Source organism: Quercus robur, chromosome 12 (assembly GCF_932294415.1).
Source record: "Quercus robur chromosome 12, dhQueRobu3.1, whole genome shotgun sequence".
Taxonomy (NCBI): domain Eukaryota; kingdom Viridiplantae; phylum Streptophyta; class Magnoliopsida; order Fagales; family Fagaceae; genus Quercus; species Quercus robur.
The window spans coordinates 8,004,300-8,032,288 of record NC_065545.1 but is presented as its reverse complement, the minus strand read 5'-3'; the positions used below and the strand labels follow the sequence as shown (position 1 = coordinate 8,032,288).

The window sequence follows — 27,989 nt, the reverse complement described above, 5'->3', positions numbered from 1 at the left end:
TCAGGAGTGGCTGTTGAGATGTACAACTCTCTCTCTCTCTCTCTCTCTCTCTCAGAGATAGGATTGTTTTCAACCATTCAGCACCTGCCAGATCGTTTTTTGTGGGTTCCTAGCTTTTGAGAAAATTCCTTAACAATTCAGTCTTCAGTCTTCACCTATTTGCTCTCAGCGTTTCACTCTCTACAATGTGACTTCTTTTCCTCCAACCTTTTTCCTTGATACCCATCATTCAATAAGGTTTATTTTCTTAATACCTTAGATATTTACTTTTGTAACAAAGTTTTCTACTTTGAATAAAATTTCACTGTATTGGGTTAGCTCTAAATTTAGCTACCCTGATAACTTGCATTGTGAAAATTTGATCTTGGGAGTAGTGTTTCCATTGGAATCTCCTACATGGGTGATAGAACAATGGTGGTGTCTCCAAATAGAGGTCAGGGGTCTCTGTATAATCTCACTTTTGATGAGGTTCAGAGCCATCTGGGAAATAACATATGTAAACCTTTGAATACTATGAATTTGGATGAGTTACTAAGGAATGTGATGTCAGTGGAAGAAGGCCAGCTAGTGCAAAACACTTCTTCCTCATCGTCCGCATTTTTGTTTCTTAAGAATTTAAATTTGAATGGAACTTTGAGGAAGAAGACGGTCGATGAGTTATGGAAGGAAATTGTTCACAAACAGCATGTGAATGAGATGGAAAAGGAAAAATCAACTCTTGGAGAAACAACTCTGGAGGAGTTTCTAATTCGTGCTGGTGTTATTATTCCTCAGCCAATAATGGCAATCGATCCAATGGTTATGGTGTCTCAGCAAGCAGACTGGTTGCAATTTCAAATGGCAGCTGTGCAGCAACAACATCATCATCATCAGCAGCAGCAGCAACAGATGACAGTTCTGGATTCAAGTTTTAATGTTTCTGAATCAGTGTATGAGAACCCAGTTGTGGATGTTGGTTACTCTGAGAACCAATTGGCTTTGTCGATGCCAATGCCAGCAATATCATCAGCATCTTCAGATTCTCAGGTAGCTGCTGAAAGGAAGCGAAGATGTTCAAATGAGATGATGGAAAAGGCTATTGAGAGGAGACAGAAGAGGATGATCAAGAACCGTGAGTCGGCTGCTAGGTCAAGGGCAAGGAAGCAGGTTAATATTGGAGATTATATGCATTTTCTGATTGTCTTAATGGAGAGGATTTATGATTTGCTTGATTTTAGCATCAATTAGAATCTATGGTTATGAGTATGCTTTTTGTTTTGGTGATCCAAGGCTTATACCATTGAGTTGGAGACTGCTGTGGTTAACCTAAGGGAAACAAATAGCTTGATCAAAAAGCGGAAGGTAAATATTCATTCCAATTAAATTCATTTTCATATTTCTACTAAAACTGGCAATGCACACATTAATCATTGCATGAATTGCAGTAGTTTCAACTATACCAATGTTTACCAAGAGTGTTTAACTGAATTCATAGGCACATGCATTCTCTTCTATCTTGTTTAAACTTTGTTTCTCGGTAGATATTTGTCAAATACGAGTTTCCAAGGTTGTATTTACATTTTTAAAAACTATAGTTCACCTGAGACATGATGAATTGATGCTGTAAGAACAGAAGCTTTAATACTAATTCGCTGCTATAATAGAAGCTCAAATACCAAGATTGATTGTGAGATATTATATGAACTTCAGAAAAATCTCAAAAACAAATAATAGGAACGAAGAATTCTTGAAAAAAAATAGACACAATTACAAAAAAACATAAGATTCACGTGGTTTTAGCAATAGCCTACGCTCACGAATAGCAATGAATGAATTCATTATAATAAAGAGAGATTACAAAGTGTTTAGGCACTCAAAGACACTCAAACACTAAAGCTCTCTCAAACTAATGCAAACCTCTCTCCATATAAAAGGACCTATGGGCTAAAGCCCCCAAACCCTTTGTGCTATTGCCTATTTATTAGACTTGAATACATATTATTTGATGGATATAGAATAGTTTTCTTGGTGGCCAATGTATACATTTCGTAGACAATGAGTCTTATTACTTATTTAAAAAGAAATAGACTTTTCTTCCATACAAAACAAAATCTACACAAGTCGAAATAGGAATTTGAAACAATATCTAATAAATCTCCACCTTGACTCAAATTCCACCAAAAAATTTTCCAAACCAGATCAAATTAGGATCATCATCCAAAAGGCAAAAATCACAAATTAAACCAAACTCTACAACAATTCTCCACCTTGGCAAAATTTCCAAAGCACCAATTTAATCAAATTCCTCTCTACCTTATTTATCAAAAAAAAAAAAAAAATTCCTGTCTACCTTAGCATGACAAGCCACCAAATACAGATTTTCAATAAATCTCCTCTCAAGTAACAAATGTGTCATGTCCAACAAAAAAACAAGTGCATATCACCCCAAGCTACCTCCAATTGTGCTAATAGATGCCAAATCTCCTAAAGATGGTGCCAAAAATTTGTCTATTGATCTTCTCCAAGTCTATCTGTGGCATACTTCTCTCCCAATACTAAGATCCACGAACCAATCAACAAAATCTTGAAAGAGAACAAATTTAAACGCCTATGTAGCAAACTTGGGCTTTGAAGAACAAATTCAAACGTCTAGGTAGTGCACCTGGGTTTTGAAGAACAAATCCAAATGCCTAGGTAGTGAACCTTGACTCTAATAAACAAATTCAAAAGCTTAGATAGTGAACCTGAGCTTTAATACAATTTTTGGGGAAATAAAACCAGGGGGAGAAAGTTAAAAAAAAAAAAAAAAAAAGCAATGAAATTGTTCATTCAGTATTAGGTTCGAGAGGTTTGAGGGCAAGCTTCTTGGGTTTAGACTTTTTTTTATAGTTGTTAAAAACTTTGGTTTATGTTATATAGTTCATTAATAAAAAATAATTTGATTTGGTGTGATTAATTTAATTTCAAATTTAAGAATAATTTTATATTATTATAATAGATGTGGGGCAGAGCACGTTCACACAAAGTCGGTCTTGCAAGGCAGGGCAATAACCATGTTAGGGAGGGCGGAGCACCCATGATCCGGTCTTGCTCCACCTTGTTGTCATCCCAACTTGATACATATATATGTATATTCATACATGTGTGCCCTAGTCTTTTTGTGTGGACATGTGCATGTGTGTTAATGTTCTAGAAAGCAGGGACAAATGTTGTACCTTACATCATGAGATTTCTACTAAAGATAGGATAGAGTTTGCTTAATCACATTCTGACATAAATCTACGGGTTTGGATCCCTTTTGCTTTAAAATGTTGGGTAGCCCCCCTTTGCTGAGATTTTACAAAAAAAAAAAAAAAAAATCTGAAGAGCATCAATTCTTTTGCTAATTGATTGGCAGGTAACATTCAAAGATGAAAGGATGTAACTTTCTTTTGCAAAGATTAGTCTGTATTGTTCTTGTGGTTTTCTATAAATTATAACACTTACTACGAGACTAAAGATAGCCCAAAAATGGAAGTACCCAGCCTAGGGTAGTAAAGAGCAGGCCAAGGACAGGGCCCAAAATATCCAACCAACATGAATGCAAGAAGTTATTAGGTTTCAGTGGAGAGGATCTTTCTAAAACCAGTACTCAGTTTCTGAACTGTAGGGAAGCCATTGTTTTTTGCAGTGTGAGTATCCTAGTGGAATAGTTTGGCTCTGCTATGGTTATGTCCTAAGACTGTCCTAGGGGTAGTATTCTTCAATGTTGCTGTGAAATTAGCTGGGTTCACCAGGGGAGGGTACCCTAGTGACTAGGGTACCCTTGAGACTCCACTAAATGCTGTTGGCATTATGTGATTATGTCTGCATTATTTACCGGAGTAGGTACCTCAGTCACCAAAGGCAAGATAGGAAAAACCATATTCAAGTTTGTCTCCATTATAGGACACGTTAGCCGACACAATCAATTGAAAAAGTATTTTTTGGTAGAGAGGGTATAGGAGATAGGCATGCGGGACTTGGTTGCCCATCTGCCCCAAAAGTTTTTTTTTTATTTTTTTTTTTTAATGGAGGATACTGCAAATTTTAATAAAAAGCGTTTAAATATTTATTTATTAGTTAATTAAATTCTACAGATTACACTCATTATTAATAAGATTTATATAGTAAAATTTGTAGTAATTATAATTTTTTTTTTATGACACTAATAAAATTTCATTGCAGCTCAATCATCTCTTTGAATGCCATTCAATGGTGAATTCTAGTCCATAATATATTGTTCCTTAAAATCTCCTTGGAATTTGAAGCAATGAACTAAAACTAATGTCCAAGAGTCATGTCTTTTAATTACCTTTTTCTTTTTCTTTTTTCTGTATTTGGTCAGGGTCATTATTCTTGGTTGACAACTTTTCTTTCTTGGCCATAGATGATGCTCCTTGTGCAAGTACATAATAACTCATATTTAGTATCTGTTTGAGATCCATTTATTTTGTTGAAATTGAAAAAATTTTTCTGAAAGTACTGTAAATAATAAAGGTAAAAGTTAGCTGAAATAGTACAATAAGACCCATAAATAATATCAAAAAATGCAATGAGACTCATGAATAGTAGCAAAAATAAGTTGAATAATAAAATAAGTTGGCAAAAAGAAACATTTGCCATGAGTTCTTATATTAGTAGGTCAATACTTCTCATTCTAATAGAAATATTTATCTTAGAAATTTGTTAGGAACCATGATTTCAACAAAAAGAGTTTGCTAATTATTGTTGGTCTTCTATCTTATTAATGTTTTTGTTGCAGGAAGTGGATATACTCTTATCTTCAATTTCAACTCCCATGCCCAAATACCAATTGCGACGGACTAGCTCGGTTTAATTCTTTCTATATGCACATTCTATTCATTCATTATCCAGCCTATAAATTTTCATTTGCATTGTTGAGACTGGTTTGATGTTTCATAAGGAGGAACTTATTAGTTGGTGTATAGGCTTTTGAGTTTTGAAGAAAACCACACATCAATAATTTTCATGTTACCAATGAAAAAAAAAAAAAAAAAAAAAAAACATTTTTGAAACTTTTGGGCACCAAGAATGATCCTCTGGCATTCTTGGGAAATTTAATCAGTTCAACATTCAAACTCAAATCTATTATTCTACAAAACTTAATCAGTCCTGCAGATAAGCTAGAGACTCTAATATATTATGTCTGTCAGCTGACTTGACTCCCACAGCCATTGCTCAGATCAGGTAATTAATTGGCCTGGTTAAGATTCCCTAATTAATTAATCATCAACGTGTCACTATATTGAGTAGCTGTAAGCATGCATCACCATATTAAGAAGAGCAAGAAAATAAGAATTTGAAGAATAATATCTAGTCTTAATTCTAAAATTTGCAGAGTTGCTATGTATTTTTAACAAATTAATTAAAGTCAGTCGCATCTAAAAATACAACATGTGTTGAAAGCGATACAAATACAACATGTGTCTTAAAATAATCATATATCAACACGGTGTCTTATCAAGTTCTCCTGTGCGGTGGATAGAAGCCTCCCTCACCCCCACATCTAGACTGCAACACTGGACAATTGAAACCTACCCCAAGTGTTGATTGGCTGATTCAAACCTACTCTTAAATAAGGACTCACTACATTTAACTCCAAGAGAAGTACTGGTGCAGCTGTGATTGCAGCTTCAATTAAATTGCACCATGGTGTTAGATGTATGCTCCATTAATCTTTGAGGCTTATCCTATTAAAGGCCTCATCTACTCTTCTTATCTTAAAGTTAGTTAGCCAAAAAAATAAAAGATTCATTTACTCTCTTTTTTTGGCACAATATGATGAAACTAATCTCAAGTTTTGCACATCATGAAATTGTATTGGAGGTTAAGAACTACGTACACGGTGTTATTAACCTTAATAACTCTAAAAAAATTCTAATCATGTCACTATTGATGTTCTTTTGACTCTTTTTTATATATAATATTCTTTAAACTTTAATAATGTATTATAAATTTGATCCTGCTGGAGAATAACCTGGGTCAAGTTATGCTTTTCTGTCAGAATTAATTTTACTGTCAAGTGGTACAGATTGTTTTTAAACTTACAACTCTCTCTCTCTCTCTCTCTCTCTCTCTCTCTCTCTCTCTCTCTCTCTCTTTTTTACAAGAAAACCAGGAGTAAAATATTTCTGAAGAATATGTACGAAGCTTGTAGATGATTGTTGATCACAACAAGCAAAGGTGTAGATTATGTCATTATATGTGACGCATTAGTGGTGGAGCCAAAGAACGAATCATAACATTTAGTCATGGTGCCTTTAGAACAAATGCTGTCGAATTTTGACACTACTTATATTTTATGTATATATGCCTAGGCAGCACAGGATATATTCCTAACCTTTTTTTTTCTTTCTTTCTTGTTTTTCTTAATTAATGCTATTGCTTGGGGAAGAAACAATCAAACCAAAGAAATAAATGAAAAACATCAATTGCAAAAGGTCCTGACATTGACAGTTGACACTAAAATTAATAGAAAATGCACCTAAATCACTATTATAGCATGTTGAAAGCTTGAAATGGTTTTCATAATTGTCTATTTCAAATGATTTCAAAACAACTAAACATGAAACCGTAAAGGTATCAAAGTTTATATGTTCACTGTGACAACCACCCAAATAATCAAAGCATTTTTTTTTTTTTTTTGGTGGAGAGAAATAATCAAAGGAGCATTTGGGTCAACATTCTTAATTTCCAATACTCTTTTTAAAACATGGTCTCAGTGCCAAGAAATTCAATAAAAACCAAATCATTAAACTATCAAACATAGTGAAGTTCTGTCATTCAACATTGATACACACATAATTACGCTTGGTTAGATGGAAATCTTTTTATATATATGTAATTTATTTTTATTATTTTCTGGTGTTTAATACAGCAAAATATGCAAATCAAAAGGAAATGTTTTTAGTGTTCAACGGAAAACATGTTTTGTAGAAAAAGAAAAGGATTTTGAAATTTAAAAACAAAAAGTGTTTTCTAGAATGTAACTTCACACCACACAAAAATTTCCCAATGGTAACTTCTATCTTTTTTTTTTTTTTTTCTTTTTTTCTTTTTTAGAATACTAAGTATTTTAATACACACACAAGGGGAGAGGGGTGGTAACTTCTATCTCTATGCTTACTTTATTTAATAGATTAACCTTTAATGACAGTTGACCAATTGTTGACTTTTTTTAAATGATTTTTTTTTTTTACTCAAATAGTTAAATTAGCTGTTTTCCTACTTAATTTTTTTTATGTAAGTTCTGAATTTGAGTTCTATTCTCCCATTTAAGGCCTCCCAATAGCCCCAAAAAAATTAGAAAACGGTTTCCCATGTGAATATGTTTTCAGCAATGAAAGCTTTTGTCACGTGAAAATAGAAAGAAGAAAATAAAAGGATTTAAAGAGACAAAGTGGAATTAAGAGAGAGAAATATGTGGTTCAACCTGATTGATTATGTTTACGGATGAAAACTCTTGATGGCTACATTTTTGCTGCGAAATTTTTTGTATTACAATAAACCTATTGTAGAGCATTTATAGTGGGCCAAACTTTAAACTAATCAGATTAAAAAATGTGCACTACAATTAATATTTCTTTTTCTTTTTTTTGATGGGTACAATTAGTATTTCTTTGATTGCACACAAAGTACGATGGACAACTAACTTTGGCCTTGGTAGAATTTGACTTGAAATCTTTAACATCCATCCTCAAACTTAAGGGAGAAGTTTGAAGACAACTTGATGACCATAGGTGATCGGATTAGATAAAACTAAGTTATTAATTAATTATGTGATTTGCATTAGTGAATAAATCAAATAATTTAATTTAATTATTTAATGGAAATAAATTTTTATATTATTTTATTTGTAAAAAAATCGAATTAAACTTTTAAGAAAAATGTTAAAATTACTAGTTCACTATTACAATATATTTTTCTACAAAATACTTACAAATTGATGTAACAAAATATGCTTGATATCACTTATATAACATAATAAATTACTATTTGATTCTTTTATGTGAAATTTATAATAACCTTAACATTACTTAACTTACAACATTGGGAGAACGAATTGGTTAACTTTGACGTAAAATATTTTTAAAAACTTCTTTTGGGAAAAGAAAAAGACAAATGATTTTTTTTCACTACTTTTATATTTATCATAAAATAGTATTAAAACTTTTCTCAAATAATCTATTAATAAATGTTCTAACCATATCTATTAACAACACCCAACTAAAATTAAAAATATTGTTGAGAGTAGAAACAGCTGTGATCAACTAGAACAGGAGTAAGATATAACCAAGTTATTGGTTTGGGTTTGAATAGTCAAATAATGCTTAAAAAATTGAAGTAGTTAATTAATTATTAAATTGGTAAAAGTCTCTATTCTCCGCAATCGATTCCAATGTCATTTCCATGCATGCTTAACTCAAAGTAACCATTCCAAAAAAAAAACTAAAAGTAACTAATCAAAAACCATATCCAACTTTTATTGTCATTACTGAATTGGTCTGTGAGTATTTTTTTTGAAACACGACTTGTGTTCTTAGTGCACACGTGTGTCGGCAGCCTAGTTCAATGCAACGGATGCACTGAACACACTGCACCTAATTTGTATGTGTAGACTGTAGAGTGCATTAACAGACCATACATACATACTATATACACACACAGACCAAGACTATTCCAACACCTCTCTCTCTCTCTCTCTCTCTCTCTTCTATAGTAGTATTACTAATATATCTTGGGCAGCCGAATTAGCATGGTACTGTGACTGCCCAAGCTGCGCATTGGACATCCAAACACTGACCAAAACTTTACGGGCACTATCTCTTTCTCTCTCAAAAACTCAGGTACGCTAGCTAGTTAGCTTTTGCTCCACCTCCACCACACATAATTTGAATTCGATTCCTTTTGTTTTAACCTTTTGAACTTTCTTTCTTTTTCTTTTTAGTTGTTGTTTTTTTTTTTTTTTTTCATATAATTTGCAACAACAACAAGGACAACACAACAACACCTTCAAATTTCCATGCTTGTTTTTCTGTACCTTTCAATTCCCCACTTTTAATTCTCAGTTTCCTTCCACATCTAAACCATAATAGCCCTTTTCCTTTTCAGGTAACTTTCCCAACACCTCTTTCTTTCTTCTTCTTCTTCTTCTTCTTGTATATAATCTTTTGTCTTATTCTCCTTCATTTTTTTATTTTCTGCTCATTTATGAAAAAAGTTTGTTTATTTGTTAATTTTGTTCAATTCTCAGATCTGGGTATTGACTAAAATTAATATCTTTGCACCTTCTTTGTGCTGTTTCCTCAATTTTCTGTGAGAAAGTTCTGTACTTTTGTTGTCTTTTTTTTCTTTTTTTTGGGTTCTGTTCTGTTTGGATAATTGTAAGTTTATGCGGAGATCGGACGGTGGGTCCTGACCTTGAAAACAGATCTGACGGTTTTTATGTTGTTGTTCAGACAGTGCACAGCACACACAAATGGAGAGTAAAAAGGGTTTCGTTGACGTTAAGGTTGTTAACGAGGAGGGTTCGTTGCTAACGTGCGCTTTGGGAACTGTAGCTACTCTGCTTACCTCAGCTTTGCTTACGACTCATCTAATCTCTCAAGTCAGTTCACTTCTCCTTTGTTTTTGTTTTTGTTTTTCATGTAAATCAAAGTTAAACCTGTGATTTCTTATAAATTTATAAAATAGAAAGAAAGATAAATCTACTTTCTTTTTTGTGGTAAATTTGATTTTCCAAGATGAGTTTCTTGTTGTTTGTTTTTATTATTATTCTAAAAATTCACCTTTATGGTACGGGCTTTTTGGCTAAGGTAGGCCCTTTGGTACAGGTTCTTTTTTTTTTTGATAGGGCTTTGGTGCAGTTTCTGATCTTTCAAAATAGAAAATATGTCCGGAACTGAAAGGGAAACCCTAGATTTTTGTTGTATAAACTATAGAGTCACTGGGTTCCGGTTATTTCTTACTGTGGTCCTCTTTTCTAACGAATATCGAAATTCAAAAATAAAGTAATTTTAAAGTCAAAGCTCAAAAAATCTATTCCTTTTTTGGGCTCGTCTGTGACTGGCAATTAATTTAGTAAGATTTATTTATTTGAGGTAGGTAAATATTCGAATATTCGTTGCAATTTTGTTCGTTAGTGTCTTAGAGAAGTTATTGATTTTTTTTTTTTTTTTTTTTTTTGACGGTGAAGTTATTGATTTTGATATGCTCCAATTTTGTTTCTCTTTTTAATAAAGTCTTCTTTTCCATAAAAATCTTTTTTTTAAAAATGACAAATTTTGTTATGGACTGTCAGGCCTCTCAGTACCTTAGGGTACAAATACAATTCTTGTTTGGGCTTTTAATTGCCCGTAGCATTTAGGCCCACCCTCTAATCGAAAATTAGGTGCCGGTTTGATGAAAAATGACATCTCTGGCATTGTAAAATGTAAATAAATATACCTTTCTAAACTTCACCATAGTATGGCACTATTTTAATTACACTTTCGCTAGCGACATGTTCATAAAATTATGTGGAAATAGGCATAGGTTGGTCATTTGGAAGAAAAATGACCATACATACTGTGTGACTCTCACAGCACATAGTGACCCTCATACTGAAGGCAGTATTTTGTGCATTGGTTGCGCTAGATGCATATGATAATTTCCTGGATTCTGATGACCATGTGGATCCATGCCATACCTAGTAACATAAAGCATTATAACAATCTAATAAATCGACACCCATTTAAGCGAAGTTTATCACCCTTGAATTTCAATGTAAAATCACCAACGTACCTTGGCCTTCGTGAATTTTCATTGCCATTTTACTTCAATTATTATGGACTTGGTGATCCACAGATTGCCTCTCCAAAAAGGGGTTGGAGATGGTGATCAATAGAACCGTGTTGGTTCATGGGTTTGATTGCTTTGTAGCTTTGTTCCTACTACAACTCTGCAAGTTCATTTCCAGTATTCATTGACTTCATTACTTTTTTAATTATAACCATTTCAGGATCCTTTTGGGGTGTTACTTAGTACTAGACCCAAAAGTGAGGGCAACTATGACAGTAAGTGTCAACCGGAAGTAGTTGATGGTGAGGAAGATGGTGGTGAAGGCAATGACAATGATGATGGGGATGGTGGCTTCGGAGAAGGTGAAGAGGAGCTGTCTTCTGAAGAGGGAGGGGGTTATGGAAAAAGTCCCAACAACAATGGGAGCAATTCTAAGAAGGGGTCTGAAGGACAGGCTGGTGGAGCTGGGGAAGAGAATGCAGAAGGGGAGGACGAGGGGAATGACAATGAACATAATGATGATGATGATGACGATGATGATGACGACGACAACAATGACGATAATGAAGAAGATGAAGACAATGATGATGATGAAGCTGGGGGCGAGGATGAGGAAGAAACTGTGGAGGAAGAGGAGCCAGAGGATGCTGAAGAGGATGAAGAAGAGGCCCTTCCACCCCCAAAGAAGAGGAAGAAGTAAGAAGTTCAAGGTTTTATGTAGTTGCACAACTATGCCACATAGCTCTCCAAAGTAAGGGCGAATCTTCAATGGGGAAATGGGGGTAGTTATTAGGTTAGTTTTTAAAAGACTAATTTGAATTGAGGATATTGTGGCCTTGTTTGATCTCATATCTTTTTTTTAAGTTAATTCTCATGTTTGATGTCAACTAGATTAATCATATTTCCATTTTATGCCACAATATTGACGTCTAACTATTAAAAAAGTTGTTTTAATTTTGAGGGCACAACCAAATAATTTTCTTTTTACCAAACTCTTAATTAGTGAATTACTCCTGTGATTTATATCAAATTTTGTTGAGAGCTTTTCTCACAACTTGTGGAGATGTTTTCTCACAAACAGCACTAGACCCAGTACAATCCCATTTAACATAAGCTTATTGTAACAAGCTATTGAGAGATGTTCTAAATGTGTCTGCAAAGGAAAAATTTTCAATCAGCTGTCTTGATTTGAAATCCAATATGAACAACTATATCAAAGAGGACGAGAAGTTACTGTGAGGGTTTCAGAAGTCTGAAAATAATATTTGGCTGCCTATTATAAGACAACTACACAGCTAAACTCATCCAGATTCTAGATATTTGAATCCGTCAATCTCACCAATCCTTCAGAAAATGAAGCTCTCCAATATCCCCGTTGACAAATTTGTCTAGGCCTAAATCGGGTATGCAAGGTGCGTTATTCATTTAGAAATAGTTCACTGTATGGTGAGAGAAGCCAGATGCAGCAACTCTCAGCATTTGTAGCTATGGTTGAACCTAAAAACTAACTTCAAGGTTGTGGCACAAGTTTATGTACCATTATTTCATTGAGAAATCCCGTAACTTTGTATCAGTTAGAGGGCTGAAGAAAGAGAAGCTCCTAAACCTGTATGTAACATTGCACTGCACACTTGGCTTCCCTTGCATAAAATCTGTCTCACTCAGTCAAATTGGGAGGATTCCTTTCTCCCAAGAGAAGCTCTCAATACGTTAGGACCCTATTCTTTCCACTTTTGAGGGATGAAAAATTAATGAATCAATTCATAGAAGGAAGTACATAATATAAATAGATTCATCTTCAGAATATCTCTAATTAAAGAGAACTTGATGAACATATAAAATTAAAGCTATATATTTCTCCTTAAAATCAATGCAAAGTATTGTTGGCAACAGATGTGTATCTTCTTTCTTGGACGAATGATGAATCTAAATATTGCTTGTATCTAAAAAGAAAAGCTATGATTGGGGGAAAAAAAATCCTAAAACTACCATCTTTACAGATATGTACATACAGTTATGCACAATTGCACACCTTTTGATATCATCTCTATATACAAGTAAGAGGTAAAGGCCAAACATGTTAATCCTCCATGCAATCTTTATCTCTTGTTAAGTGCCTTCTTCCATGAGCCTATCAAATAAAACAGGAACAAAAAGAAATCAATTAGTAAGAACAGAAAAGGCCTTGATACCTTAATAACAAATTTGAAACATGTGAATCAAGTACACAGCCATATCTCCATTCAAATGTTATACTCTGATAAGGCATCTAAATTATCAGGAGTCATGATTGGAAAAAAGAAATTCATAGACACTACAGACATAACAATTCAAACCAAAAGAAACAAAATCTTTTTAAGCTTATACTGCATGTTACCATACACCATTGACTTCCTGATGCAGATTATACATAAACATACGAGGAAATTCACTCTTTCCAATCTCCAAAACATGTTCCATCCGTATAAGTAATTGAGAAGAATCACATCTTAGAGAAGCAATAGTTAGGAACAGATTTTTGTATTTTTTTTGGCATTAAACCTCAATTTCTGGACATAAACATGGGCATGATGTATTGATGTTTACATAGATGGCCAACTTCAAACATAGAAAGATATGTCTATGCATGTGTAAAACAACCACAGCATGTAAAACTTAAGAGCAAAATAGATTCAAAAACTTATTCTAACAAAGTTCTTCAGTATACATTTAAAGCGATTAAGGTTCACTTTTGCGTAGATATCCGACAGATAAGGATCCTTTTCCATTTTCTTTTGAAATGGACTGCTGCCAATTCACATCAAAGATTTAATTTTGAAAAATTTTAAGGTGCGCAAAGCACCACATTATTTAAAATCAGTTACCATCCCTTTAAACAATGTATTTGCTGGTATGAGATTTTAAATAACGTGGCAACATTTACATCTTAGATTTGTCTAATTTAAATCTTAACATAGGATTAGCTTTCGTCAGTTTTAAGGTAAATGGAGTGGATCCTAACTCATGTTAAGAAAGATTTTAGACAAAGGTGAAATCACAAGTGCTAAACAACTGTCAAGATGAACAACTACTGAATGGAAAAAGTATAAGACTCACAAGATCATTTCTTTGTGGCATCAATGAACATGGCTCGAGTCCAATGCTCAACATCCTCCGATTGTGATGGGGGAGGAGGAAAAGTGGGATGCTCCACAATATCCCATCCTTCAATGATGCATTCATTCTTTCCATTATCAGACAATTCAGTGGCATAAAGAAAACTGGGAGCAGAATTTCGAAGGTTCTCACAAATGTTTTTCTGGAAGGCAAAAGAAAATAGATGAACATCAAATACAATATACCTACAGAAAAATACAATATCCCACAGTAGCCATAATGTTTAGTTCTTTAATGATTTGTCAGCAATTATACATGCATGTGGGTTTTGACCCCATGACCTAGCCCTCATCCCAACTCTTACAGGGTGGAGTGCCATTTGAGCTAAAGCTCATTGGCTTCTTTAGAAAAACAGGCATAAATGGAAATACAATTTCTCTCCCCACCAGATCCCTCTTGACAAAGTAACATAAGAGCTATGCTAAATGTCCCTTCCTAGCCATGTTATGTCCCATATGTACACTATATGCTTAAGGAACCAACATGTGTGTCGAAGAGCCAAAATTGATTTTGTTTTAAGGTTCCCGTCTAGAGCACCAAATCATTTAATTGTTATTCACTCCATCTTTCCGCACATAGCAACAGCGGAGAAACTTACCCCCACCCCACCCCCAAAAAAAAAAAAAAAAAAAACAAAGACAAAAACGAGTGAGAAATGATGTTTCACAGCCATTGCTACCTCAGTTTCCCATTCCAGATGATCCAACCCACTCACAATAGATTTTGTTTTAAGGTCCCTGTCTCAAGCACCATATCATGTAATTGTTATTCACTCAATCTTTCCTCATATTCTTTTTGATGATTCGATAATTACAATGAGGGAGGGGGGTTTTGAACCCTGGATGTCTCCGTTAGAGACACTAGAAGGTGTCGGTTGAGCTACGATGCTCTTGACAACTCCATCTTTCCACACATAGCAACAGCGGAGAAAATTACAGCAAAATAATAATAATAATAATAATAATTAAGGAAAAGAAAAAGAAAAAAAGAAACAGGTGAGAAATGATATTTCACAATCATAGCTTCCTGAGTTTTCCATTCCCTAGTGATCCAACCCCACTTGGATGTGTGGACAGGCAGAGCGGGAGGTTTTTTTTTTTTTTTTTCCTGGTTTTGGGAGGGGGGAGGGACAAGGAATAAAAAAAGGCTGTACCCAATGTAAAAAGCTCCCACCTTTGTAGGGTTTGGGAGAGGTCATGGTAGGTAGCCTTACCCCCAATTTTTTGGAGAGGCTAATTCCCAAACTATTGACTTGTTGTTTTCGGTGGAAGGCACTTGTCATTGCGCCAAGGCCCCACCTCTAAAATAAAATAAAATTATAATATGATGGTTATGAATAGTTTCAACAACAAAAAAGTAGGTCTTTTGGTAAGCCACAGCCAAGAAAGCACAAACAAATGCCAAATGTAATGAAGCAAAAAAGTCTTCAGTTGATCATTCAAAAATTCTACTAAAACAACGTTTGACTCCCTGACTTATACCATTGTAGGCAATGCATGTGCACTTTCCAGTAGAGTGATTGACGACATGGCAGAATCCACATTCCATACAGATTTGTTCATTTGTTCAACTTGTTTACTCGACCTGAAGATTAAGAGCAAATGTCATGCACAATATAGAAAAAAGTTTTATCTATACTTGGTATTACAAGTACAATATTGCTAATGACTTTGGGTCATTGATGACATGTTAGTAAATACAGTTCTCCAATAGGCAATTGTTAAAGTTTTTGGCATAACCAACCTTCGTAACAAATTTTTGTACAAAATCATTCTTTGACCCCAGCACAGAGGATTTTATAGGCCTGTTCTTTTGGAAAATTTCAATTGTTGAAAGAAATATTGATTCATATAGAAGTGACAAAAAGAAACATGCACTCAAATAATTTCTGCTAAATATATATATAAAGGAAATTTCCATTTAAACCTAGACCAAACTCACCAAACATCGTATCAAAGATCTACACAACAGACTGCATTGATCCACCATCTCAAATGCTCCATGATCTAAGGAAATGTTATTACACTTTCTTCATGATCCAGATTCTAGGACTTGATCCCTCCTACTTCAAAAATTTTCCAATATTAACATTTTCAAAATACAAGTACATTAGGCATACACCTATCTCTGTCCATCAATCCCTCATTTTCATTTCTTGGTTGCAGGGAACCCTAATGTTTTCCATCGAGGAATTTTGTTTGAAATAATTGTGAATTCACTCATAATCATAAAAGCATTTTCTGAAAGTTTGCCTTAACATAACAGATAGGTTAACTAATAAATTGCATAAAGGAGAGACCTTTCGTTGGAAAGACAAATAATATAACACCTGAACCATTCCAATGCATAATCCTCTACTCATTGTAGCAAGCCAGAGGGCTCATTTGTAAGCCCAACTCTGAAATAAGTACTGCCTTAGTCAGATGCTACAATTAGGATGTATTACTAACAAATTTCACAATTATTTATTTTGTTATACTCCTTGAGAACGCATTGTCCAAAAATATATCAAGACAATTCTTCTTCATTTATACATGATAAAACAGAAATGATGATGCCCAAAACAGAAATCATGTAATATGGGGAAACATGGGACAACATACCTTGAACAAGCCATTCTCACAGAGAAAACAGATCGAACTTCCTTGGACGAAGATAGTTTGGCCAATAACTTTGCAAATGCTTCAAAAGTAGATGCCTCGGAAGGGACATCCAAACATAGCGAGTTAAAATAGTATGCAGTTATGCATGCCACACTTTTCTTGAGAAGTGAAATCCCTTTCTGCAAGTCCTTGTGTGTTTCAACAGAATGTAGAGAAGCAGAAGAAAAATTAAAGCTACTACTTCCAGAAGATTCCAGGCGTGGCTTCCTCTCAGATTCCATTGAAGCAACGCCAAAATTACATGAGCTTCTATCAGACCATGAATTTTCCCCACTAGTGGAGCAATAATTTTGGCGTGGTATAAAAAGGGGGTATTCATTGCTGCACATCAGAAAGTATATTCAGTTCAACATGCTGATAAACCCAAGTAAGACAAGTCAATAATTTTGACTGACAAGTACCTTCGAGATGATGGACGTGCATCCCAATAAGAAGCTCGTTGCCATATTCTAGAGCAAGAACCCTGAAATAAATTTATAATACACATAGCAACAAATAATATATGTAAAAGAATCCAAATATACAACATGAAAAATCATATTCATTGGCTTTTTGAAGCTTCATATGTCCCATCTAAAGAAAAAGCACATTATAGAGGGTACATTGGTGACCGTTAGGAAAATGCTGGAACTTCAAGAGTACAAAGCCAGAATTGTTTTTATCTTGGATCTAAGAAAAAACATATATAAGGAATCTAAAAATATTTCCATTAACAATAATTATAGGCTAGAATAGGGAGCATGGAAGCTAGTTGACAGAGGCATATATAAGGAGTTTCCAATTTCAACTAAAAAAATGTATTGCTTTAAACCCGATATTTTCAGCAAATTGCAAACTATCCCTAAAATGTAAGCTATATAAATCAACCAAACCTCACAGAAACAATAATGAAAGAATGTTAATCCTAAATTTAGAAAACCACATAAATATTTTACAAAACACTTCAACTGAGTTCAACTTCAAGATAGCCATGTCATCTATGTTCAAAAGTAAAGCTCCATCTCCACAAAAAACATAGGGAATAAAAGAACCCAAAATCACAGTTTGCATGTAAAACAATTTAAAACTATCATATGAAGGGTAACAGTGCTTACTGCAAAACCAGAGTTATGAAGCACAGGAGATGCCAAGTTCTGAGCAACAAGATTTAGAAGTTGCACCATGTATCTGTTTAACAACCATGGTAATTACCAATTAGTGTAAAAGACAATAACAATTTAGCTAAGCAAAATCCAACTGAACAGACTTCTTTAACAATACGAATAACTGTATTAGCAGGATACATATAAATTAACCCCAAAATATGAGTACATAAAAGAATAGCAGCATCATATGGTGATCATAAGATATTCAATACCACTGCAAAAATCTGCTTCTAAATATGCATGCAAATATAGCCTCAAGAGAAAAATTTACCCCAAAGATGCAGCAAGCTCTTCTGATGGAACAGAGTGAGGATCAAGTCCTCTTGGTAAGCGTGCATTGCAAATTTGATCGTATTGAACTGTAGACCCATCTTTTCTTTCACCATCTACAATCACCTAAAACATAAAAAGAATATGCCTAGAGTTGAGAAAACACCAAAGGCAATGTGGAGCTCATATTTTACCACATATTTGATGAAAATAATTATAAACCAAAACATCATCTCATGTTTCATTGAAAAGCTACTTTTGGGAAATTATATCATTTTGGACCAAAAATGGACCAAGAAAACAAACAAGTATTACTTTCTTTTATTTTCTCTTATCCTTTTCTTGTTTTCAGTGGGATATTTTTCTCCTAATTTGTTCAATTGGGTCATAAATTTTTAATTTTTTTAAAAGGTAACATAACAACTTTTATTAAAATAAATAGCCAACCCAAGTACACTGGAAATGTACTATAGTGGCAAAATATCAAAATCCCATATTACAATGAGAAAAATTAATTTTCCATTGCCGGGAACGATTGGATCAAAAAATTATAATCAACTTCCCAAGGATTTTACATTTGTATCTACATTAACCTTCTAATTCCAATGTAAATTGCTTAAAAATCAGTACTTCTAACTGATGTTTTTAAATAACAAGTAAGAAAGCTGAAGGCTGTGCAAAGGACACACACATTAACAATAAGTGCAAACTCAGAATATCTTTATTTCTTTTTTCTTTTCTTTTCTTTTTTTGCAGGCTTCAGGGGCAAGCCAGTTACAAAATGACTTGAGGATTAAAAATTAGAAGTGATATATTTACAAGGCACATGACCCACAAGCCAAGGCTTCTGAAAATGTACACCTTTTGACTGTATGCCTCTTGTGACCTAACACTAGTTTTTATCTTTATTTCAACAATATCATGTTTCCTACTATATAATAATGACTACTGCCAACAAGTAGTTGAAATCTAAGGCTCCTTGAAGTTGTTCATTTGAAAAACATGTTATTTGAAAACCATGTTCAATCAGTTTCATGCAGCCTTCATTCTAGCTAATTTGTGATTATATGATAATCATGCATCTTTAACCATACGCAATATAAGCTCCAATACTCAATTTGATTCATAATAGATTAGAAGCTTAAAAATGTTTTCTTTTTCTTTTTCATGAGATTGGAAGCTTGGAATTGCAAAATAAATTTTTGAGTCACCAGCCTAAACATTTCTGTTAAGATATTACAAATGCTAATTGATTTTGAAATATATAGTTCTTGCCAGAAAGACTGTAGTTGAGTATTTGAACTAAAAAGGACTCTTTTTAAAAAAAATAAGGCATCCCACATTGTACATATATTTAAAATGCAATTAAAAGTCATGCAAATAACATACTTTTTTTTTTGGATAAGTAATAAACAGATATGCAAACAACATGCTGATCATAAGTTATCAACAAAATATGTTCAGTAAATTAGTAAACCAAAATTTACAACACTTACTAACTTGCAGAAATCAAGATATTTTTTAAGAGCTTACCTGACGTAGGGGGAACAATTTGCATATTTGTTTTATGACCACGGACTGCTTATGAAGACGTTCAGCAGTGATTGCCATCTGTCATTTAACAAATCAACATCAGTGTTTAGATGAAAAATATATATTCATATAGAAGAGAGGAACAAAAATACACAACACCTATATTTTTACCCTCAAGCATTGTAATATATAAATACAAAATAAACCAACTTATAAATATGATTAGTTCAAGTTACACGTGTTATAAATTTTTATTAATGTTACACCACCCAATATCTTTTCTTTTCTCTTCAATTTTTATTTATTTTTATATAAGGAAAAATGTCTCATTTGAAATAAAACAGCTTTACAAGGGAAGAATCTAAGGTATATACCCTAAGATTCTTTACAAAATTACATAGCCAAATCCTCGATAAAATCAAAAAGCAAAGAAGGTCTACTTGGATCCAAAAAAAATTGAATAATGTCCCTACAAAATGTGATTTTACCCCAAGGTAGAAACTCCTTGATCTTCAAAGATCTTCCTATTCCTCTCCCTTCAAATATGACACATTAAACACCTAGGAACTGCATTCAATACTCTATTTCTGAAAGAAATAGGTCTTTGTCGCCATCCTCACATCATTCCTTTAATCGTCCTAGGCATCACCTAGCTAACTCCAAAAACTACAATTATAAAGTTCCACAACTCCATTGCCACTGGAAAATGAAGTGGCAAGTAATCAACAGTTTCCTCACTATGTGTACACTTGTCACACTGATTTACCAACATCATACCTCTTTCACTAAGTAAGGATTTTTACCTGCCATATAGCCTTCCAACAAAACTCCAAGCCGCTAGTACCTCCCAACGGCCATAGAAGGGATTGCCACAAAAACATCCATTCTTCCTCAAACTCCAAAACAATGTATACTCTGTTTGGACCAGATTGAATGGAGAGATTGGAAGAAACAAGCAAACATTTCTAACTCCCAATCATGAGCAGATTGCACAAATGTAGGATTTCAATGGATTACTCCATTTCTACACTCCAAGCAATCTGACACTATTGCCTCTTTATTAAGAGCTAACTGAAACAACACAAGATATAAAGATGCTAATCTCCTGTAGGAGAGCCACACATCCTCCCAAAATCTAATTTTTCTACCAACACCTAAACCAAAGCCCACAAATCTAGAGAAATTATCCCATCTTGCTCCAATTGCCTTCCAAAGACCACAACCAAGAGAATCATCGCGGCTGTGAAGTCCAACCCCCCGCTAACTCAACATATTTTACCACCACTAGCCTCAAACAACAAAAACCCCCAGCTCCCTCATAAAGAATCATGCTCCTAACTAAAACGCCAAAAGCACTTCCCCAATAACACTTAGGGTGCGTTTGGATACTACGTATTTTGCTGAAAACTAAAAACAATAAAAAATAATAATTTCCGGTTAGTGTTCACGCACACAAAACACTGTTCATTTGCCTTAATGCATTGTTCATGTCCCATGAACAGAGCAAGAGGCGCTGGTCAAAAAAAAAAAAAAAAAAAAAAAAAAACGCAAAACGTGGACGCTGGACGTGGGATCCAAACGTTCACTTAATTAAATGTGGCCAAATTCCAAACCCACAACCTTCCTGAATGTAAAGACATACTAACAATGCTCCATTCTACAAGATGAATCTACTCCTCTCCCAATCCTTCCCACAAGAAATCCTATTGAAGCTTCTCCAATATATTGGCTACATTAGCAGGGCATAGCAAAGATTGGCTATGTGTTTCTTTAAGTCCACCATTAGATTATATGTTTTCCTCGTAATTAGAGATTAAAAACCATCTCATCTCTAAATTGTTCAAAATCATTTTTTTTTATCATTTTAAATGTACTTTTTTTATTTGAAGTTAGAGGAGCATTTGCTATTTTAGAATATAATAAATGCAATTTATGCATTGAATAGTAAACAACATTTGAATATGAAATTAAACAGAAATTTTTTTTTTTTAAAGGAAGAACATGTGATCTAAAAATGGCATTGAAAAAAAATTAACTTAATGTAGAGATTTTGAGTAGTGTAACTTAAACTCAGCCCATTATAAGTATATTCATTTGTCACTCTGTTGAGACAAATATACGGAATTTAGGCACAAAACAAGTATCAAAAATCAAAAGGAATAATAGAATAAGTAAAATACCACTCACATGCCCTAAGGTCTGAGTGGAAATTAGGTTAGGATAGTACTTTCCCAGTTGTTCCACACGATACTTTTCCAACTGCAGAGATTAAAACCAATGCATGATACATATTCATTTATACTTTCAGAAAATCACAATATAACTAGTAAAAGTGACTAAAACCAAAACTTAAAGCATGATAACTAAAAAAATTAATTAATTTATAAATAAATAAATAAATAAAAAATCTGTAATACCATAGAAAGGGCTGATTCGAGCACACCATATTTATCTTTTAAATCATCAGACATCCTCTCAATCCTAACCTTCCCTGTAAATGTAAGTATTAGCCAAGAGGTTTCTAAACAGAAATGCGTACAATTTTCAACCTAAATTGCATTTGAAAATCATTAAGGGGCAACCAACCTTGCTCAAGTTGTCGTTTATTACTACGGAGCTTCTCCTTCAACTTTGAGCGCTTGTCATTGTGAAGCACTCTCCAATTTGTTTGATCGTCTGCCTTTCCCTAGTAAATATTACATACAATAAATTAAGAAATGGCCTGAGATGATTCAAACGCCAAGTTTGATCACTTTTACATAATACTGACAATGGTATATAATACAAACAGTAGATGGTCAAATTATGCAAATACAGAAGAAACATAACAGAGAATGAATCAAGAAAATAATGGGTGACAGAACAGAACAATAGAAACGGCAGCCACATATGTACATTATAAGTGAAATTGGATCATCCATCAAATTTTTACAATAATTGGAAATAATTCAACAACATAGAAACCAATCTATTCGCTTTCCCAATATGTATTTGAGATACGCTATTCTATGATTTGAACAAGCAATTTTTTTTTTTTTATTAGCATTACTCTGGTCACAATTATGGTTATTCCATTATTCCACCTTGTATAACCAATTACCCTGTCCGAATGATGCAACTTTACATAGCACTGTTAACCATCTTTCCATTCATAGCTCCTCAGCTTCATTATTTTGAAGCTTTTACAACACAAGCATGTAGAAATAGGTTTCACTGCTGTTGTGTGTAACTTAGAATTTTGGCCTTTTCAGGTTTATTCTCCAGGACCCATAATGCAGCATCTTGTGGAGACAACATATGTCATAAGGATCTATAACTGAATTTGTTTTAAATATGAATCCAATCCAAGATTAGATGTCTTTTCATACACGGTTGCAGAATTACAGTCTTCAGCCATTACCACACCAAAAATTAATTCTTGTAATCTCAGGATGGATACTTCTGTAATAAAGATGGTCCATAGAGATTGTTATAGTTTTTAAGGTCCTAGGTTTGTTGCCTTGATAGTGTCACTGTCACCCATATGCATTTCTCGGGCGGTACAGCTCTCGCATAAATAAAAATTTTCCATGCTCCCCAATCACCAAATCCTTTTAAAGTATGCATTTGGAGAGGCTTATGTTTTGTTAGCTTATTTGCTTAAGGGTGAGGTGTAAAATATAAACAATTGACATTCAAGCAAAAATAAAACAAAACAAGGGAACGGAAAGAGCATTCACAAGACATAAAAATCAAACCTTTGCCACAACCACTTCACTCAATCTTGCATACAAATAATCCCGGCGACTCTTCTGCAACTTTAACAAATTGTGGTACTCATTTAACCTACAAAGAATAGCCCAACATACAAATTTTCTCATATTATATTCGTACACAAATCTCATATTACATATCTGAAATAAAGAAAAAACCATATAAAGTTTCCTACATAAAGATCAGATTACAAATATTTAAATAAAACATAAAATTCCACAATAATAATTCGTAATTTTAGAGATCAGACCTGAAATTGACACAAACGGCGCAAATAGAAGCTTGATTTGAATTCTCACAAATAGCGCAGCAGCTACTGGTTTTTCTGGTCGTCATCTGGTACCAACAAAACAAAAATTCTTAATGCACAGTGTTTGGTAGCTGAGAAAATAATTAATTTCTTTTTAAAATTCAGTTATCCATCGCCATCTCAGCAAAACCAAAAACCAGGTATAAATTCTATATATACACATCTGAAATTTTCATCCAGAATCGAGCAAATTAAAGCACACCAGCATATGATATTCGAATCTAATTCGAGAAAGAAGAAAAACGCTCACCGGAAATCGACAACAACGATCGGAGAGTCGCCGGAAAATCAATCTCGTCGGAAAACTTGAAAATCTAGGCTTAGGGTTTTTTTTTTTTTTTGATTAATATGTGCGCGCAATAAATTTTGAAATTTTCAAGACGGAAGGATTTTGAGGAATTTAAGATGTTGAGGAATGTTCATATATATTGGGCATAGGCTTAATAAGGGTCCCGCGGAACGAAGCTAACTTTTGTTCTGTTTTGTTTTGTTTTTATGGGAACGAAGCTAACTGCTGACATTTTGTATGGCAGCTAGCTTTGGTGGAAAGCATTATTTGAAAGTTTTGTTTTTATTTGAAGCCAAATTTTTGAAAGTCGTGCTAAATTAGAATTACAATAATTAGAGAAAATTACAATATTCTTTATTTTGTTTGCCATTTAACTATCCCATTAAACTTTTTTTTTAAATTGGATAACGCTAAAATTGAGTCTTTTTTTTTTTCATTAATTAATAAGCCAATAACAAATTAAGAAATACTAGCTTGTAACCCTATGCATATACATGAATACACTTAAAAATATACAATAAGATGCATGATATAATTCCTATATATAAGTTGTGGGCTTGTGATGCTTCAGCCAACAACACTTATAGCTCAAATCCTAACCCCTAGAAGTCATTTTGGAGAGGCTTATGGATGCTATAGATCCCTTCCAAGATGAAGCATTTTGCGTGGCGTGCTTGCAATGAGGCTTTACCCACCATGGTCAACTTGTTTCGTTGCCTTATAGTTGATACTGACAGATGCACGATCTGTAATGCCCAACCCAAAGATATTCTCCATGCTGTGTGGGGATGCGAGGCACTGGAGAATGTGTGGAGCCAACTAAGTTGGGCCCGTAGCTCAGTTGCAATCCCCCCAGGGGATTTTTCTAATATGTTTGCTCATTTTTTACAGGTATCTGATGATCTTAGAGCAGAAGTTTTTATAATCATCTCTTGGCTTCTACGGAACAGGCGTAATTGCATCCGATTGGGCCTCCAATCCATTCCCCTGAATCAGATTGTACAAAAACCTGGTGGTCTCTTACAGGACTTCCTCAATGCCTAGGATTCGAATCCAATTTCCACCCAGCTGCTGACTTTAGTTCAATGGTGCCCTCCTGAGCCAAATTAGTATAAAGCTAACTTTGATGGTGCAGTTTTCCAGAGCACAAATTTTGCAAGTCTTGGTGTGGTGATACGAGACTGGTGAGGTGCTGTCATTGGTGCTCTGTCAATGCATATTTCCCTCCCACAAATAGTAGCTGAGGTCAAAATCCTTGCATGCCGCAGGGCAGTTATTTTTGCTTTGGAATTGAGTCTTCACGAGGTGGTTTTCGAAGGTGATGCTGTTGGGTTTATCAATGCTATCAAGCCTGGAACGATTGAACATTCTTCTTTCAGTCATATCATTGATAATATTTACCATTCGTCTTCTCAATTGAATTGATGTGATTTTTGTTTTGTTAATCGTTCTTGTAATAAGGTTGCTAATGCTTTGGCAAATAAAGCAAAAGAGGGGGAAGATTTTAAGGTCTAGTTAGAAGACATATCTAGAGGCATTGCCCCTCTAGTTGCTTCTGATGTTCCTTAAATTTTGTTTGTCTAATAAAGTTCCTTCCTGAACTTTTAGGTTGGCTTCTCAAAAAAAAAAAAAATATATATATATATATATATATATTTATATAATTTAAATACTATTGATAGTTATTTTTATATTTTGTTAACTCTTTAAAAAATTTGTAAGGATATTGTGGGGCCCGGCCCAAAAATGATGGGCTATTCCAAGCTCAGGCCCGTCCGAGGAGCGTCCTGTCCAACGAAAAGCCTCATATGGAGCGCTGTTCAACACCGATAGCGTCAAGGAAACCTGTCCGAGGAGTAACTCCTCCTCGGACATCACGAAGCCCAGACGAGAAACTCTGCTCAGCCATTTCAGCTCACCTTCCCCAACATAAAAAACGAATTAAATTCAAAATATCTCACGGAAGGCTACCACCACATTAATTGCGCCCCAACCACCCTCTTGGCCGCATTAATGAGGAAAAGACCCCTGAACAGTACCGCCTTGGCCTCTGCAACTCACAAAAGGTCTGATGAGGGCGTCTGATGGGACAGGTGCTCGAGTGGATGCTTGGATGACTAACAGGTGTAAGGCTGGGATGAAAATGAGAGAAATATATAATGTAATGAAGTCCCTCAAAGAAGGGACGGCAGAATTGTAAGAGGAACAAAAGAAATAAAATCAGACTTGAAGAACCCTTCTTTACGTTCTTATTTCTCTCTGCAAACAGTACACTACATGCATCAGATTTGTTAGTTTCACTGAGGCCAAGCTCTTTAACCCATTCTCTACAAGTATTTATTGTGGGTTGTGCTTTGGGCCAAGGCCTGATCAACAGAAGTTGGGCCAGGAAAATCGTGCAACCACAGATATTATTAGGTATAAAATATAAATTGTCCATACTTATTTATTTATTTATTATTGTGAAGCACTTTTTTTTTTTTTTTTTTACGATTCATTTATTATAAATTCTTTGGTTTTTGTACTTAATAACTCATTTTGATGAATATTTATGATGTGATCCCATATTTGATTATAAAATTATGAAATAAAACTCTTTAAGAATAAATAATTTAGGACACATGGCATAAAATTGGAACTATAATTTGAAATTATAATTTGAGTTTCTCTTAGTTTTATCTATTATTATATATATAGATATATAGATTTCCTTTAATCAAAGTATTTTAGTTCACATAAATAAGGTAACTCAAGGACAAAATAAGAATTTCATTATATCTAATGTGTTTATTGTATGTAAGAAAGAGAGTAATTTTTGCAAAATGTTAAGAGTTAATATTATTTTGGGCATATTTGGTCCCTATATTTTACACCATATTTTAATTTGGTCCCTAACTTTGCAATTGTATCAATTTGGTCCTTAACGTTTTAGTATCATGTCAATTTAGTCCATGTCATTATATATTAGATGAAAATTGTTGACATGGCAATTGACCAAAATAAAATTTTAGTTTATTGTCACATTAACAAAAGCTAATTTTTTTATTTTGGCCAATAGACATATCATTAATTTTCATCCAAAAGATAACAGTAAAAACTAAATTGATACAATATTGAAAGGTTAGGAGCCAAATTGACACAATTGAAAGGTTAAGGATCAAATTGAAATATGGTGTATAGGATATGGACCAAGTACGTAATTTACCCTATTATTTTAGATACTTGAAGGAGGTAAATTGTAAAATATAGATTACTAATTAAATTTATTTATTTTTAAATGATGAAAGTATCGAGAGCTCTTTGAGCTTGAGATCTTGTACGTGTAGTCTCTATCCCATACACACAGATAATTATAGGGAAGAGTTTTTTAGGAGACTCCTGTTAAGCCTGCTTTAACACATGATCTCATGTAGCTTTCCGAACTATTAGACTATTCTCTTATAATTAGTATTCATTCTACTGTTTATTTTATTTTTAAAGAAGGATTCTACTGTTTATTTAGACTATTAATTTTAGTATTTAGATTTAACATTAATATATTAAGGACGGTTTCAAACAAAGTTACTTTGGATACGTTTCAATATCATTGTCGATTTTTTTTTCTTTATTTTTTAAATACTTCTCATGCACCCAACAACAACAAGCAAAATATAACTCATAACCATATCCTCCATTAATTTGATATAAGAATCTTAAAAAATAAGTTATGTCAAATTAAATAATAAATAGAAGAAAAAGAACAGGAATAATAAAGATAACAAGGATCGGTTTTCATTTCAATAACCAACTAAAAAGTCTATATAGTTTCACTTTGTCTTGATTACAAAATATTGTTTATGATTCGATTTATTGAAATGATAAAGATTTTTGCCATCGAATAAATAATATATATTGAATCCTATCTACACCAAAAAAAAAAAAAAAAAAAAAAATACCAATATCTTGATGCTAAATAGAAATCATCTAAAAGCCGACATCAGATAAAAAATTATTGTTCTCAAGTATGAACGATTTGACCAATTTAAGCATATAAGGACAAGGGAATTTTAAAAAGTTTGCTTTTGATATGA

At 33.7% G+C, this 27,989-nt stretch overlaps 4 protein-coding genes across 9 annotated transcripts in view; 3 read left to right on the top strand and 1 right to left on the bottom strand.

The window, feature by feature from the left end:
* Positions 1–27,989, top strand: part of LOC126710384 (uncharacterized) — a 102,575-nt gene that overhangs the window by 38,166 nt on the left and 36,420 nt on the right. The gene's annotated exons all lie outside the window — the stretch shown is intronic.
* Positions 28–4,946, top strand: LOC126710391 (bZIP transcription factor TRAB1-like). Its single transcript, XM_050410818.1, has 2 exons — positions 28–1,341; positions 4,763–4,946. The coding sequence occupies exon 1, from the start codon at positions 397–399 to the stop codon at positions 1,225–1,227; it is 831 nt and encodes a 276-aa protein (XP_050266775.1). The 5' UTR covers positions 28–396; the 3' UTR covers positions 1,228–1,341; positions 4,763–4,946.
* On the top strand, positions 8,690–11,720 carry LOC126710392 (uncharacterized). Of its 3 annotated transcripts, none has more exons than XM_050410822.1 (3): positions 8,690–8,867; positions 9,484–9,628; positions 11,021–11,720. In XM_050410822.1, exons 2-3 carry the CDS (start codon positions 9,500–9,502, stop codon positions 11,498–11,500), a joined length of 609 nt encoding a protein of 202 aa, XP_050266779.1. In that variant the 5' UTR covers positions 8,690–8,867; positions 9,484–9,499; the 3' UTR covers positions 11,501–11,720. The 3 variants fall into 3 exon arrangements, with proteins under 3 accessions (XP_050266779.1, XP_050266776.1, XP_050266777.1); XM_050410819.1 differs by having other exon boundaries at positions 8,691–8,867; positions 9,480–9,628; XM_050410820.1 differs by lacking the exon at positions 8,690–8,867 and adding an exon at positions 8,939–9,132 and having other exon boundaries at positions 9,480–9,628.
* On the bottom strand, positions 12,629–24,168 carry LOC126710387 (uncharacterized). 4 transcript variants are annotated; one of them, XM_050410815.1, is made up of 14 exons: positions 23,881–24,164; positions 23,571–23,656; positions 23,305–23,392; positions 22,154–22,253; positions 21,985–22,058; positions 21,755–21,826; positions 19,568–19,645; positions 18,036–18,160; positions 17,714–17,786; positions 17,021–17,082; positions 16,560–16,940; positions 15,438–15,540; positions 13,897–14,098; positions 12,629–12,931 (listed from the first exon to the last, which is right to left on the bottom strand). In XM_050410815.1, the coding sequence occupies exons 2-13, from the start codon at positions 23,654–23,656 to the stop codon at positions 13,901–13,903; spliced, it is 1,440 nt and encodes a 479-aa protein (XP_050266772.1). In that variant the 5' UTR covers positions 23,881–24,164; the 3' UTR covers positions 12,629–12,931; positions 13,897–13,900. The 4 variants fall into 4 exon arrangements, 1 of the variants encoding a protein (XP_050266772.1); XR_007649650.1 differs by lacking the exons at positions 12,629–12,931; positions 13,897–14,098 and adding exons at positions 15,898–16,021; positions 16,256–16,354 and having other exon boundaries at positions 23,881–24,168; XR_007649651.1 differs by lacking the exons at positions 12,629–12,931; positions 13,897–14,098 and adding exons at positions 15,898–16,018; positions 16,256–16,354 and having other exon boundaries at positions 23,881–24,168.

Bases quoted from the DNA above. Each gene is read 5' to 3' on its own strand.
- LOC126710387 (XM_050410815.1), bottom strand. From the start codon at position 23,656: ATGACGACCAGAAAAACCAGTAGCTGCTGCGCTATTTGTGAGAATTCA. The intron at 19,646-21,754 runs GTGAGTGGTATT...GTTAAATGACAG, and splicing joins CCACTCAGACCTTAGGGCAT to ATGGCAATCACTGCTGAACG. The intron at 15,541-16,559 runs GTATGTTGTCCC...CTTAATCTTCAG, and splicing joins GTGAGAATGGCTTGTTCAAG to GTCGAGTAAACAAGTTGAAC.
- LOC126710392 (XM_050410822.1), top strand. From the start codon at position 9,500: ATGGAGAGTAAAAAGGGTTTCGTTGACGTTAAGGTTGTTAACGAGGAG. The intron at 9,629-11,020 runs GTCAGTTCACTT...TAACCATTTCAG, and splicing joins CGACTCATCTAATCTCTCAA to GATCCTTTTGGGGTGTTACT.
- LOC126710391 (XM_050410818.1), top strand. From the start codon at position 397: ATGGGTGATAGAACAATGGTGGTGTCTCCAAATAGAGGTCAGGGGTCT.